The sequence below is a fragment of the Nyctereutes procyonoides genome, unplaced genomic scaffold, assembly GCF_905146905.1.
Source record: "Nyctereutes procyonoides isolate TBG_1078 unplaced genomic scaffold, NYPRO_anot_genome, whole genome shotgun sequence".
NCBI classification, from domain to species: domain Eukaryota; kingdom Metazoa; phylum Chordata; class Mammalia; order Carnivora; family Canidae; genus Nyctereutes; species Nyctereutes procyonoides.
This window is the reverse complement of record NW_026575155.1, coordinates 12508864-12522310: the sequence shown is the minus strand read 5'-3', so window position 1 is coordinate 12522310 and position 13447 is coordinate 12508864. Positions and strand designations below refer to the sequence as shown.

Below are 13447 nucleotides of genomic sequence, written 5' to 3'. Positions count from 1 at the left end.
TCAGAAGTTTAATAAATTTCCTTTTTCAGGTGTGAGATTCAGAGCAGGTACTCACAAATTTGCCGAGTTAGATGGGTGCTGACTGGTGCTACAGATTTGAGGCTGTGTTTGGTTATTTAAAATTAGAGTGCTAGTCCTATTATTTTTTTAGTTTTTGAGATTACCACTTAACTCAGTCGGTGAACCATAGATCTGTCCTAATGCATATCAAATTATTTAGCTTGATGTGAGCTAAACTGACATTTAACCATTGTTAATTGAAATAAGTGAGTCATAAACTTCCAGTTGGACTCATTACTTGGTGGGGAATCTTGGGAAAATAGTATTTTATAATGTCTGAGCCACAGAAATGAAAATTTCATAGTATGAAATTTTCATATAGATGTTATTTGATTTGCAGAAAAAAGCTATTGTTCCATAAGTGTTCTGACCATAAGAGTCCTAGTTTACAGTGTATTGTACAGTTGGAAAGAGAAGAGGAGTTATAGTTCCTTCATCTGAGTGACACATGAAATAGTATTTTTAAAAATGCTAGGAAAAACTTGCTATGTTAACATTTGTTTTTGGGTGTATTTTTTCTCAGGGTTCAGATGATTGTTTGGTGAAGATTTGGTCAACACACAATGGCCGCCTATTATCCACACTAAGAGGTCATTCTGCAGAAATTTCAGATATGGCAGTAAACTATGAGAATACAATGATTGCTGCAGGGAGCTGTGATAAGATAATTAGAGTGTGGTGCTTGAGAACTTGTGCCCCAGTTGCTGTGCTCCAAGGACACACGGGGTCAATCACATCTTTACAGGTAAACTAGCCTTAGTGTGCGCATTTGTGTATGATCTCCTTTTCCTTTAAAACTTTCTCCTAAAAAAAAAAAAAAGTAAAAATAAAAAAAAATAAAACTCTTTCTACTTAGAGATGAGAAATAATAAAATGCTTAGAAATTGTGTGATCTGTTTTAACCAAGAGAAGATGTAATTAATTATACCTCCCTGAATCTTGGAAGGGTGAGGTAATGTTGTCCAGTGCAGTTAGGGCTTTACATGAAGACATGATGGATGACTTACTGCCTCCATTAGGCTTACAGTTGAGCCCCGGATAGTGTCAGTTATGAACAGGATAGGTTAATGATTTTTCTACTTTGTTTTAAAGTGGATTTCACTAAGTTGGTTAAATTTGCTTAAGTATATTTAAAGAATCTTTTCACTTTATTATGGAGGATAATTTTGGCCATACACAGAGTAGAAAAGTATAATGAACACTTAAGTGCCCATCAACCAGTGGCCAGTTTTTTGCTCCAACCTCTTTACTTTGTACCTAAAGCAAATTCTAGATTTCATATCATTTCTTTTGTAAGTATTTCAGTATATCTTTCTAAAAGATAAGATTTCTTTTTTTATTTTTTAAGATTTTATTTGAGAGAAGAGTTTGCTCGTGCATGCTTGAGCAGGGGGAGGAGCAGAAGGAGAGGGAAGCAGACTCTCTACTGAGCAGGTAGCCTGATGCTGGGCTGGATCCCAAGCCCCTGAGATCATGACCTGAGCCGAAGGCAGATGCTTAACTTGACTGAACGACCCAGGCGCCCCAAAGCTTTCTTTTTAAAAAACACAACCAAAATGTTACCATCATACTTACCTTTTTTTCGTGTTCAAATTTCCAGTTGTGTCTCGTAAATAGCATTATTTTGTTTGAGGGACCAGAGAAAACTTACACTTTATAATCGGTTACTAAAAGAAGCTTAAAGCAAATTGTGTTCCCTTGCCCAATTTTTTAAAGAAAGCTCCTTACAGGTTTTTTGTTAAAAGAATTGGGTGGTTTGTGTGTGGTGTTCCATAGTTTGGATGTCACCGTTTGCATCCTTGTAGAGTGGATCACCACGTTCCTCTGTGTTTCCCGTAACTTAGTTGTTGGATCCAGAGCAGCAGTTGTGCTTAATGTGTATGTGAATCACTTGGAGGCCTTGTTTAAAATACAGATTGCTAGGCCCCACCACCAAAGATTCTGAAATGTCATAGGTAGGGTTCAAGAATTTGCATTTATAATAATTTTCAAGGTGCTGCTGCTACTCCAGGGACTGCACTTTCAGGATCATTGATCTAAAGGCTTGATCACCTTGAGACGTATTCTCTTCTAGGCATGAAATGTCTGGTAGTTTCTCTGTAGCAGTAACTGATGATTCTGTCTTAGAGCCAGTGGTTCATCCAGAACTGAAAATGGTGCTATTTGGTCAATTTTTAAAAAATTAACAGTTTGTTAGGAGATACGGATTTGTAAGGCCTTTTAAGACACCTTGCTGCCTCTGATTTTAATTTGGATAAAACTGTGGGGGCGGTTCCACTTTCAGGTGCTGATTGACCCAGGCAGGCTTCTATGTTAAGTGGTCTCTAGATTTGGTGGGAAGTTCTGTGACGAGAAACTTTTTGGGTCCATTTTGTTGAAGAGCAAAAACAACATAGTTTTGAATGAAAACACCATAATTGGGATGGTGTTTTATTTTGAAATTTTAAGTAAGATTTTGGTGTGCCTGTTTATTTTTAGGTGAGGAGTTTTTTTTTTTTTTTTTTTTTTTTGCGAGGAGTTTTCTTAAAAGTTTTCATAGTTTGAACATTAATTTGAATCCTACTTGTGTGTACCACAGTTGACATTGTGTTATTTAATATGAATTTCTAGGCCAGTTTATTTTGTAGCAGAGGAGAAAACTTCTGACTTTGTGCTGGTGTCGTCTTAAAACCATTATGGAATCCCTCAGTGTGAAAGTGGAGCTCTAGTCTTTCCTGAAACCCATTCCTTTGGTAATGGGGCCCACCCAGTTGTATTTATTGAAAATATCTGAAAAGTCTCTTTGGGTAGTAGTAAGTTTTTAATAACATCAGAAAGTTAATCTGTGCTTGCCAATGATTACCAAAGTTCAAAGTCAAACAAGTACACAATTTTAGTTACTAATCTTTTTTATGTTCTTTGACCTGTTACTGGCGTATAGAAACCATTTTTAATTTTAGTAAAGATTTTTCTTGCAGTTTTTTTTTTCTTCCAGTTTCTATGAAGATATATAAGTAATATTGTTTACAGAAAAATTAGACAGTAGTTAATAGCAAGTAAGAAAATAAGCCTCCGTGATCCTACCATTTAGGAATAGTCACTGTGAATATTTTTGTGTATACCTTTTTAAGGGGTAGCATTATACAGTGTCATTTGATATAATTTACATTCTCAAAAATGTTAGTATTCTTACCACTGGAGGTAGAACCTTTTGTTTGAAAGAATAGCAATTGAGGATTCCATAGGAAGGAAAGATGCTGTATAGCTGGCTTGGACTAGCTTTCCTTTTTAAAAACAACTCGATGGGGATCCCTGGGGGGCGCAGTGGTTTAGCGCCTGCCTTTGGCACAGGGCACGATCCTGGAGACCCGGGATCGAATCCCATGTCGGGCTCCCTGCATGGAGCCTGCTTCTCCCTCTGCCTGTGTCTCTGTCTCTGCCTCTCTCTCTCTCTATGTCTATCATAAATAAATAAATCTTTAAAAAAAAATAAAAAAATAAAAACAACTCGAAAGCTGAACAAAGGTGAAAAAACACCTGAGGTACATATAATGAGAAGTTAGGGTACTAAGATATGGTGGATAAGGAAAGCCTAGAGTGAGGAACTGTGAATTGGAAGGCATTTGCCAATTCTAGAGGAGGTGGCCAAAAAGCTTAGTGGAATTTTTGACACACTTGTAGGGGTAGAGAGGGTATATCTTGGAAATACCTACACATAAATTCAACTAATAGAGTAGAACAGAAAAATTTGCAGCAGAGAATTAACTGGAAGTTAGTAAAAAGGAAATTCTGGAGTTGAAATATAAAGCTGAATTTTAGAATTGAGTGGATGATTTTAACAGATTAGAGATGACTAAAGACATTGGAGATATAATGAACTGGAAGTGAGGTCAGAAGAAAATAAATTAATTGAAAGCACAGCGGGAAGAGGTTGGACTCTCAGGCTCCTGCTGAAAAGATACTGCATGTCTGTACATACATATGTGCCACATGTGTGATTGTGTTTCCTGAACAAGAGGAGAGAATGAAGCAGAGATGTACTTGAAGTGGTAACAGCTGAGAGTTTTGCAAAATGCGCTAGAGAAGTAGAGCCACCGATTGCAGAAACACTGAGGACCCTGAGCAGAATGAAGAAGAATACAGAAGACTGCAGCTGTTGAATATCACCCTACAGAGGAATCTTAAAGTAACCAGGAAAAAAAAAAAAGAAGCAATAAGACAGATGGTTAGCTTCTCAGTAGGACAGTGGAAGTTGATAGACAAATATTCCTTCTAAAGTACTATAGGGCACCTGGCTGGCTCAGTCAGTAGAGCATGCAACTTATTCTTGGGGTTGTGTGTTCAAGCCCCACATTGGGCATAGAGCTTACTTGATAAATATATTAAAAAACTAAAAATAATCTTATATTTGGGGTTAAACAAAGCGCTAATAGAAAATGACTGTCAAGAATTCTGAACCTATTGAAAATATCAAAGTGCTTTAAATGTATTTTCAGACAATTTCCTAGCAATAGAACAGCCCCAAGGGGGAGTTCTAAATAGTATTCTTAAAGCTGAGATGGAAATTTGATCCCAGGCTTGGAGATACAAGAAAGAATGAAGAGTTAAAGACAAAAAAGTGGGATCCCTGGGTGGCGCAGCAGTTTGGCGCCTGCCTTTGGCCCAGGGCGCGATCCTGGAGACCCGGGATCGAATCCCACATCAGGCTCCCAGTGCATGGAGCCTGCTTCCTGCTTCTCCCTCTGCCTATGTCTCTGCCTCCCTCTCGCCCCCCCCCCCCACTCTGTGACTATTTTAAATTAAAAAATAAAATAAAGACAAAAAAGTAGGTGGGCAAATGATAAAAAGCATCGATTGTATACAAGTATATAATAGCTACGGGTTTAAAAATACATAGAGAATCAAACTAACAAATAATAGTAACGAAAGCTTGTATATCAGAAGGTGGTAACTTTAGTATTTTAACATCTTTGCATTGTTTGAGAAGTGAAGTAGACATTTATTTATTTATTTATTTAATTTTTATTTATTTATTTATTTATGATAGTCACACACACACACACAGAGGCAGAGACATAGGCAGAGGGAGAAGCAGGCTCCATGCACCGGGAGCCCGACGTGGGACTCGATCCCGGGTCTCCAGGATCGTGCCCTGGGCCAAAGGCAGGCGCCAAACCGCTGTGCCACCCAGGGATCCCTGAAGTAGACTTTTAATAAGATGAAGATGTATTTTGTAATCTCCAAATTAACAACTAAGAGAATAACTACCAAGCTAATAGGAAAATACAGAAAAATTAAAAAAAAAAAAAGGCAAGAGAAAGGTGGGAAGTCCTAGGATGCTACGAGGTTGTTATTAGATAACAGTATGTTTATGAACACTGTATTTTTTTTTAAATTTTTTTTTTTTTAATTTATTTATGATAGTCACAGAGAGAGAGAGAGAGGGGCAGAGACACAGGCAGAGGGAGAAGCAGGCTCCATGCACCGGGAGCCCGACGTGGGATTCGATCCCGGGTCTCCAGGATCGCGCCCTGGGCCAAAGGCAGGCGCCAAACCGCTGCGCCACCCAGGGATCCCCTGAACACTGTATTTCTAAGTGTGTTAGGTAGTTCCAGTGAGAGACAGATTTCAGACTAAGAAATGAAACCCCACCTTCACTGTAAGGCGCTAGGGAGGCTGGAAGTAAAGGATGGAAGGCTTTTGCAAACATTAATCATCAAGAAGACTGGTGTTGCATGCTAATACTAGATAATGGGGCCTCAAGGCAATTAACATTTTTAGAGGCAAAGCTGGACAATTTATAATAGCTTTCATGAGACAGAAGAGTTCTAAATTCAGGAGTGTGGCATCAGTTTACATAAAGCAATAATAGAGTTTATGGGGGAAAAATGGGTCTCCATAATCACAGTGAAAGATGAACATACCTCTGTCTCCATAATTGAAAGAAGAATCTAAGCTCTTAAATCTAGATTTGAACTACATCAATAATTTGACCTGGATGCCGGATTGAAATGTTGCATATAATATCTGCATTTTATTTCTTTATGACTATAAGTAGGGTGTTTATTATATAACCACTGTCCCATTCTGACCCATAAAGCAAGTTCTCAACAAATTTTAAAAGATTGAAATAATCCTAAGTATATATTTTCTGACAGTAGTGCAGTTAAGCCAGAGACTACAAACAGCCAGATTTAATAGGAAAATAATCCTCAAATTAATCATTATACTTTTAAATAAGCAATGTATCATAGGAGAAATCACAACAAAAATTTGAGAATATTTGAACTGATTAATAATGAAAATATTGGGTATTATATACTGTGGGATGTAGAGTTTGGTTGGCAGCCACCAGGATGGCACTCAGTGATTCTTGCCCCCCTGGACTCACGTCCCCATATTGAATAGGGTTGACCTGTCTTATTCTCTTGACTCATTCATCTTGAGAGAAACCAGCTGTCATGGTGATAGGATCATCATGGACTATGGACTATGGACTGTTTCATGGCATTCATAGCAATTAACTGAAGTTTCCTGCCATTTTTGGAAGTAGGTCCTCCATCCCCCAGGTAAGCCCAGGCTGATGTACTGCATCCTCATAAGACCCTGAGCCAAAACCAACCTAAACTGCTCCTGAATTCTTGACCTTTAGTGACTGGGGTATGAATATGTATTATTTCTAGTAGCTACATTTTGGGGTAATATGTTACATGGCATTAGATTACCAAAGGGAAGCACGCCTGGGTGGCTTAGTGGTTGAGCATCTGCCTTTGGCTCAGGGTGTGATCCTAGGGACCCGGGATCGAGTCCCACATCGGACTCCCTACATGAAGTCTGCTTCTCACTTTGCCTGTGTCTCTGCCTCTCTCTCTGTCTCTCATCGATAAATAAAATCTAAAAATAAATTAAAAATAAATTAAAAAAAGATTACCAAAGTGCATGTATATTCCTCAGGAAGTTAGAAAAAAACAGGAAACTGTAGAGGATGAGGACCTTAGGAAGATATACAGAAATGAAGGCTTGAAAAAGTAAGCATAACAGTAGAGAGGATTAGCAAAGCCAAAATTTCTTTGAAAGAATAAAATGTTGGTTTAGGACAGATTGATCAAGGAAGAAAAAAATGTCAAAAATAACCATTATCAGCTTTGAAAAAGGGGCATTTCTATAGACCCTTTAGATATAAAAAGAGGATATTTTATTTATTTCTTTAAAAAGTTTTTTTGATGTCATCTCTACCCTCTGTGTGGGGCTCAAACTTGTGACCATGAGACTGAGAGTTGCTTGCTCTTCTGACTGAGCCAACCATTAGCATGCCGGGTGGCTCAGCGGTTTAGCGCCGCCTTTGGCCCAGATCCTGATCCTGGTGCCCCGGGATCGAGTCCCATGTTGGGCTCCCTGCCTGGAGCCTGCTTCTCCCTCTGCCTATACCTTTGCCTCTCTTTCTCTGTGTGTCTCATGAATGAATGAATGAATGAATGAATGAGATCTTAAAAAAAAAAAAGACTGAGCCAACCAGGCATTCCTAAAAAGAGGATATTTTAGATGGCTATATAGGAAATTTGAAAATTAAGATGCTACAGGTAAATATTCAAAACCCTTTCAAGACTGCCACAGAAAGGAAAATCTGAATAGATCTATATAATTATAAAGCTGTGTGGTTAAATTTTTTTATCCACCTATCAGTATTTCTGTAAAAAAATTTTAACTTGAATCTCATGAGGAAGCATGTCAGATAAATTCAAATTAAGAAACTGTGAAATAAGTCTCATATCCTTCAAAACTTTAGTTTCAAGAAAGGCAAAAAGAAAATGTTATAAGGTAACTAAGAAAATGGTAGAAGTATAAATGCAATGTGAGAGCCTTGATTTTTGCCCTGGCTTTAGGAGTGAAGAAAACCTATAAAGCAAATTTGAGAAATTAGGAGAAATTTCATTATGAACTATGTATTATATACTAGTATTATATTGATACTAAATATCTTGAGTGTTGACAAGCTTGTTATAGTTCAGGAGTAGAAAGTGACTGTTCTTAGGAGACTCATGGTAAGGCTCTTAGGGCTGAAGTGTCATGATTCAGGTCCATGTGGTTCATGTCTGTCCGTTTATGCCAAGAAACAGGTGTGACACCATATTACATGTGTGATATACTTTAAAAAGCCATGGGAATCCATTGAAAATACTTGGACAGTTTAACAGTTTTTCTTCTAAAATAGTAACTCGGGGACCAGATAGTGGCAGTGGCTGCACTGCATGTAAATGTGCTAAATGCAGCTGAATTGTACATGTTATTTATTTATTTATTTTTGGAGAGAAGGGGAGAGAGAATGAGAAGGGCAGAAGGAAACAGGAGAGAGAATCTTTTTTTTTTTTTTTTACTTTTTTTTTTTTTAAAGATTTTATTTATTCATGAGAGACACAGAAGTAGAGACACAGAGGGAAAAGCAGGCTCCTCACAGGGAGCCTGATGTGGGACTTGATCTTGGGACAGAAATCAATCCCTGAGCCAAAGGCAGACACCTACCTGCTGAGCCATCTAGGCATCCTGCGGATAGGGAATCTTAAGCAGACTCCATGCTCCGTACAGAGCCTGACGTGTGGCTCCATCTCATGACACTGAGATCATGACTTGACCTGAAATCAAGTCAGATGCTTAACCAGCTGAGCCACCCAGGTGCCCTGTGAATTGTACATTTTAAAATAGCTGAAATGATGAGTTTTATATTATACAAATTCCACCCCCCCCCCCCGCTGTCTAGAATGCACATGTAATAAGCACACAGGAAAGATTGCTAAATGCATTTTAGCAGTTAATAGGGCAGCTGTCTTTTTTTGTTTTTTTAAAAGATTTTACTTGTTTACTCATGAGAGATACAGAGAAAGAGAGGCAGAGACAAAGGCAGAGGGAGAAGCAGGCTCCATGCAGGGAGCCCGACGTGGGCCTGGATCTTGGGACTCCAGGATCTCGCCCAGGACTGAAGGCGGCGCTAAACCGCTGAGCCACCTGGGCTGCCCAGGCAGCTGTCTTTGAATAATGTATTCTTTAATAGCAAAAATAGAGGATAGCATACATTAGAAACTCCTTGTTTTGCCAGCAAACAAGTTATAAAAGTAGAAATTATTATGCTCCCAGGCATATGTTATATACTGAACAGTTACTCAAAATGTGTAGATTTCAAGAAAACTATTTTGACTTTGGAAGTAGCTATGTGAGCTTGTAGTACAGAATCATAAAGCCACCAGGGACTTTGAGAAAATATACTTCTTACTGTTTCCTTTATGCAGGACTTTCCTAACCCATCTTGGAAAAGTGAGACTCATATTTTAATATCCAGAAATACAGATTATGGTTACTGATAAGTAGCTTTGAGGATGATTAATGAAACATGGCTGGCTGTCAGTGACACTGCATTTGAGGAATGTTGCTACTTAGAAACAGTAGAGGGAACGCTTGAAAGGTTAGAAATGCCTGTTGGATGCCAAAAAAAAAAAAAAAAAAAAAAAAAAACTCAAGCTCGGAGGTCTCACTTGTGAATTCTATTAAACTTACTAGAACTGCCGAGATCTTAGTAAACTGGATAAATACAGGACCTATGTCTTTTTTTTTTTTTTAAAGATTTTATTTATTCATGAGAGACACAGAGAGTGAGGCAGAGATATAGGCAAAGGGAGAAGCAGGCTCCATGCAGGGAGCCCGACATGGGACTTGATCCCAGCTCTCCAGGATCACACACCATGGGCTGAAGGCGGCGCTAAACCGCTGAGCCACCCGGGCTGCCTGGACATATGTCTTAAACCAGAACTTAACTATAAACCACCAATAATTGATTAGCAAATATAATGGACTAAGAAGAACATAATCCATAATAGCAACGGAAGCCTTCAAACACACTGGGAAATGGGAAAAGTCATATGAAGAAAGGTCATAGAAATAATGATAGAACCTGAAAATGTCTAGTATACTCCAGAATCAGAAGATTCAGAGCTGTAAAGATATTATATCTCTCCAAATCTTGGTATAAAGTTAGTGTGTCTATGTTTGAAATTTCAGGTGCTTTGTTTTAATGGACTTTAGCATGCCATTAAGTTCACTTAGAAGAAAATAAGCACAAATCTCCCGCACCCCCATCCTAAACAAAACAAGCCTCATAGCTTTTGCCATGCTAGATACTTAATAATACTTTAGAGGTGTTACAGAGAAAACAGTATGGTGTTGAGCTAGGGACAAAATAGAGAGCAGCACCACTTATATCTAAGAATTGGATTTAGTTAGAACATAGGTGACTTAAAGTGGTTACTCTTCTGTAGAAATTCAGGTTTAGAATTCTTAAAGTATTCTATGCAAATTTATAAATTTTACTGTGATGTTTTAATTAAAGAGAATATTTGATTCTTCATATACCTTCACTTACTGCTTTTAATGGGATATTCTCCAAAACTCAGTTTTAGTCTGTATTCTGGAACATATCTGCTTAGATGTAAAAGATCACTGTTAACATGTTGGAAAAAAAAGCCCCTTTTTTCCTGGGCTTGAGATGAAGGAACCTGGAAGAAGCTTCTTTGAAGAAGTATTAGGTTCAAATCCTACCTCCCTTTCAGAGTGTATAATCTTGGGAAAAAGTCATAAAACAGATAATAAACTATATCTCTCTGGGACGTTTTAATGATAAATAATTATGTAAATAACCTGAAAAAATTTCTTCTCAGCTCTTTCCTTTCTGTTAGTGGCACTGGTCTTTGTTTGCTGAGCTCCTTTGTCTTGAATGCCTTATGAGTCAAAGAGTTGTGGTGTTGCTCATAGCTTTCCTCCCCATTCTGGGGGAAGGAAGGGACTACTTCCTTCCAGTTAAGGTTTTTAGATTAACTGGATGGATTTTTAGTTATTGTTCTTATCTGTTTCCTTTCACTAACTATTGTATACTGCTGTGTGACCGACACATTTAGGGTTTAGTTGAGAACTGCAGTTACTTCTTGCTCTCTACCCATTTAACCCATTCCTCCACCACTTGCAAAAATGAGCACTTGAGTCATCTAGATATTTCTGTTGATACCATATACCATATTCCCTCTCACTTTGGTACTTTTGTTCATATTCTTTTGCCTAGTTTGTTTTCTTGTTTTCTTTGTATTTTTCTCTCCATCCTTTAAGTCCTGTTAGATTCTGGTCCAAATTGGCCTTCTGTTTAGCTTGTGTAACACAGTTGAACATAGCCCTTCTGAAGTTACAGTTTAATTCTTGTGTTTTCTTAGAATACTTTTATAGTTTTCTTTTTAAAATACTTTAATTGTTGATGCACTTGAAATTTATCCTGGTGTACAGTCTGAAGAATAGCTTCCAGATTGCTGCATAGTTGGTAAAGCATTTATGTAGTGATCCGTTGCTTCCCCAACCGATATGAGATGGCACCTTTATCTTAACTCTCACATTAAAGTCTATTTTGGACTTTATGATTTATTTTTCCATTGGTCACTGTATTAGTGTACCTACCATGTCCTATAATTTTAATTATTGAGGTTTTGTGACAGCTTTCATTTTAATAGGACCGACCAGGTCTTCACTTTATTTTTGTAAAAGTTTTTCTGGCTATTCTTGTTTATTAGTTTTGAAAGTAATCTTTTATTGAGATCACATTACATATATAAATTAGAGATAGACTAAGGATTATGATTTTCCAGTATAATTCAGTCATTTGTATTTTGTAATTCTTATGTTTTACTTGTGTCAGTTGAAATTAACTTTGAAAAACCATTAAACTACGACTTAAGTAGAAGCTCAGGAACCTGAATTGTCTGTGTTATTGCTTTTTAGTTTAGCCCAATGGCCAAAGGCTCCCAAAGATACATGGTCTCTACTGGTGCTGATGGGACAGTTTGTTTCTGGCAGTGGGATTTAGAATCCCTGAAATTCAGGTAAGTGGCTGTAATTGTGTGATAAGTTTTCTTTCTTTAATGTTTAATTTAGTCTAATGAGATGAAATCTGATTATAAAGGGAAGTTTGGTATAGTAGTTGCCTTTTTACTTTTTTAGTGTATATAAAGGATTAATGTTTTATTCACTGTTTATAATATATTTATTTTTAAAGATTTATGTATTTTAGAGAGAGAATGTACAGGGGGAGGGGCAAAGGGAGAAGGAGAGAGAGAATCTCAACCAGACTCCCTGCTTAGTGCCAAGCCCAACTTGGGGCTTGATTTCACAACCTTGAGATCATGACCTGAGCTGAAATGAAGAGTTGGATGTTTAACCAACTGTGCTACCCAGGAGCCCCTACAATGTACTATTTAGAGGGGTATGTAAAAGAAGCATAGCAATTCTTAGTGTGTACATTTTGTGGAAAAATAAGATTGTATGTATGTGAAACATTTTAAAAAATGTTAGAAATGTATAATTAGATGCATACTCAAAAATTTAGGCAGGATTCCTTAAGAATCAGAAGACCGGTTATAGATCTGTGCTGTCCAGAATGGTACCCCCCAGCTCTGTGTGACGGTTGAGCACTGTACTGGGGGTAGTACAGTTGAGGAACTGCACTTCAGGTATGGGTAGTATAGTTGAGGAACTGAATTATTAGTTTCATCTTAAACTGATACTTGATTCAGGTATCACAAAACCGTTAAGCATGTTGCATATAACTTGACTGTGTTGAATTTAGTTTTTCAACTGTGAGTTTTATGGAACCTGAATACAGATCAAGTATCTTTGATGAAAACTGTTCAAATTGAAATGTAGTATGTATCTTATATATTCTATTCTGGAAGATTTCAAAGATATAATATGAAAAGAATCTAAAGTTCTCAATATTTTATTTTTATGTGGTATTTTGGATATATTAGCTTAAATGAAATAAAACTGATTTTATCTTTTTACATTTAATGTGGCTACTATAAAAATTTGAGGTTACATGTGTGGCTCGCATTGTTTCTGCTGAGTAGTGCTGTTCCCTGGTGGTTGTGTACCCCGTCCTCGAGCCTGGATGGCAGATTTACTTGCATGAGCTTTAGTCTCCTCAGTAACAAGATATGGGGGTCAGTAGGTCCGTTCCGGCTGTGGGATAGGAGTCTTGTGGACACACAGATTGGACAGTGCCTTCCAGAGTCCATCCAGCTATAATACCATATGCACAAATACTTGTGGGGTACTTTATAAATAAGGTACTTTAATAAGGTACTTTATAAGGTATAATAAGGTACTTTATAAAAAATAGTTAAATATGCTAGATTAAAACCAACATTGTAGGGATCCCTGGGTGGCGCAGCAGTTTGGCGCCTGCCTTTGGCCCGGGGCGCGATCCTGGAGACCCCGGATCGAGTCCCACGTCGGGCTCCCGGTGCATGGAGCCTGTTTCTCCCTCTGCCTGTGTCTCTGCCTCTCTCTCTCTCTGTGTGTGTGTGTGACTATCATAAATAAATAA

General features: G+C 37.8%; 1 protein-coding gene across 3 annotated transcripts in view; it reads left to right on the top strand.

The window, feature by feature from the left end:
- BRWD1 (bromodomain and WD repeat domain containing 1) overlaps positions 1-13447 on the top strand; it is a 121880-nt gene that overhangs the window by 26118 nt on the left and 82315 nt on the right. For all 3 annotated transcript variants that reach the window (XM_055313324.1, XM_055313323.1, XM_055313322.1), the window contains exons 8-9: positions 584-805; positions 11845-11945. In XM_055313324.1, coding sequence (XP_055169299.1) covers positions 584-805; positions 11845-11945 — 323 coding nt within the window. The remainder of the gene's footprint in view (positions 1-583; positions 806-11844; positions 11946-13447) is intronic.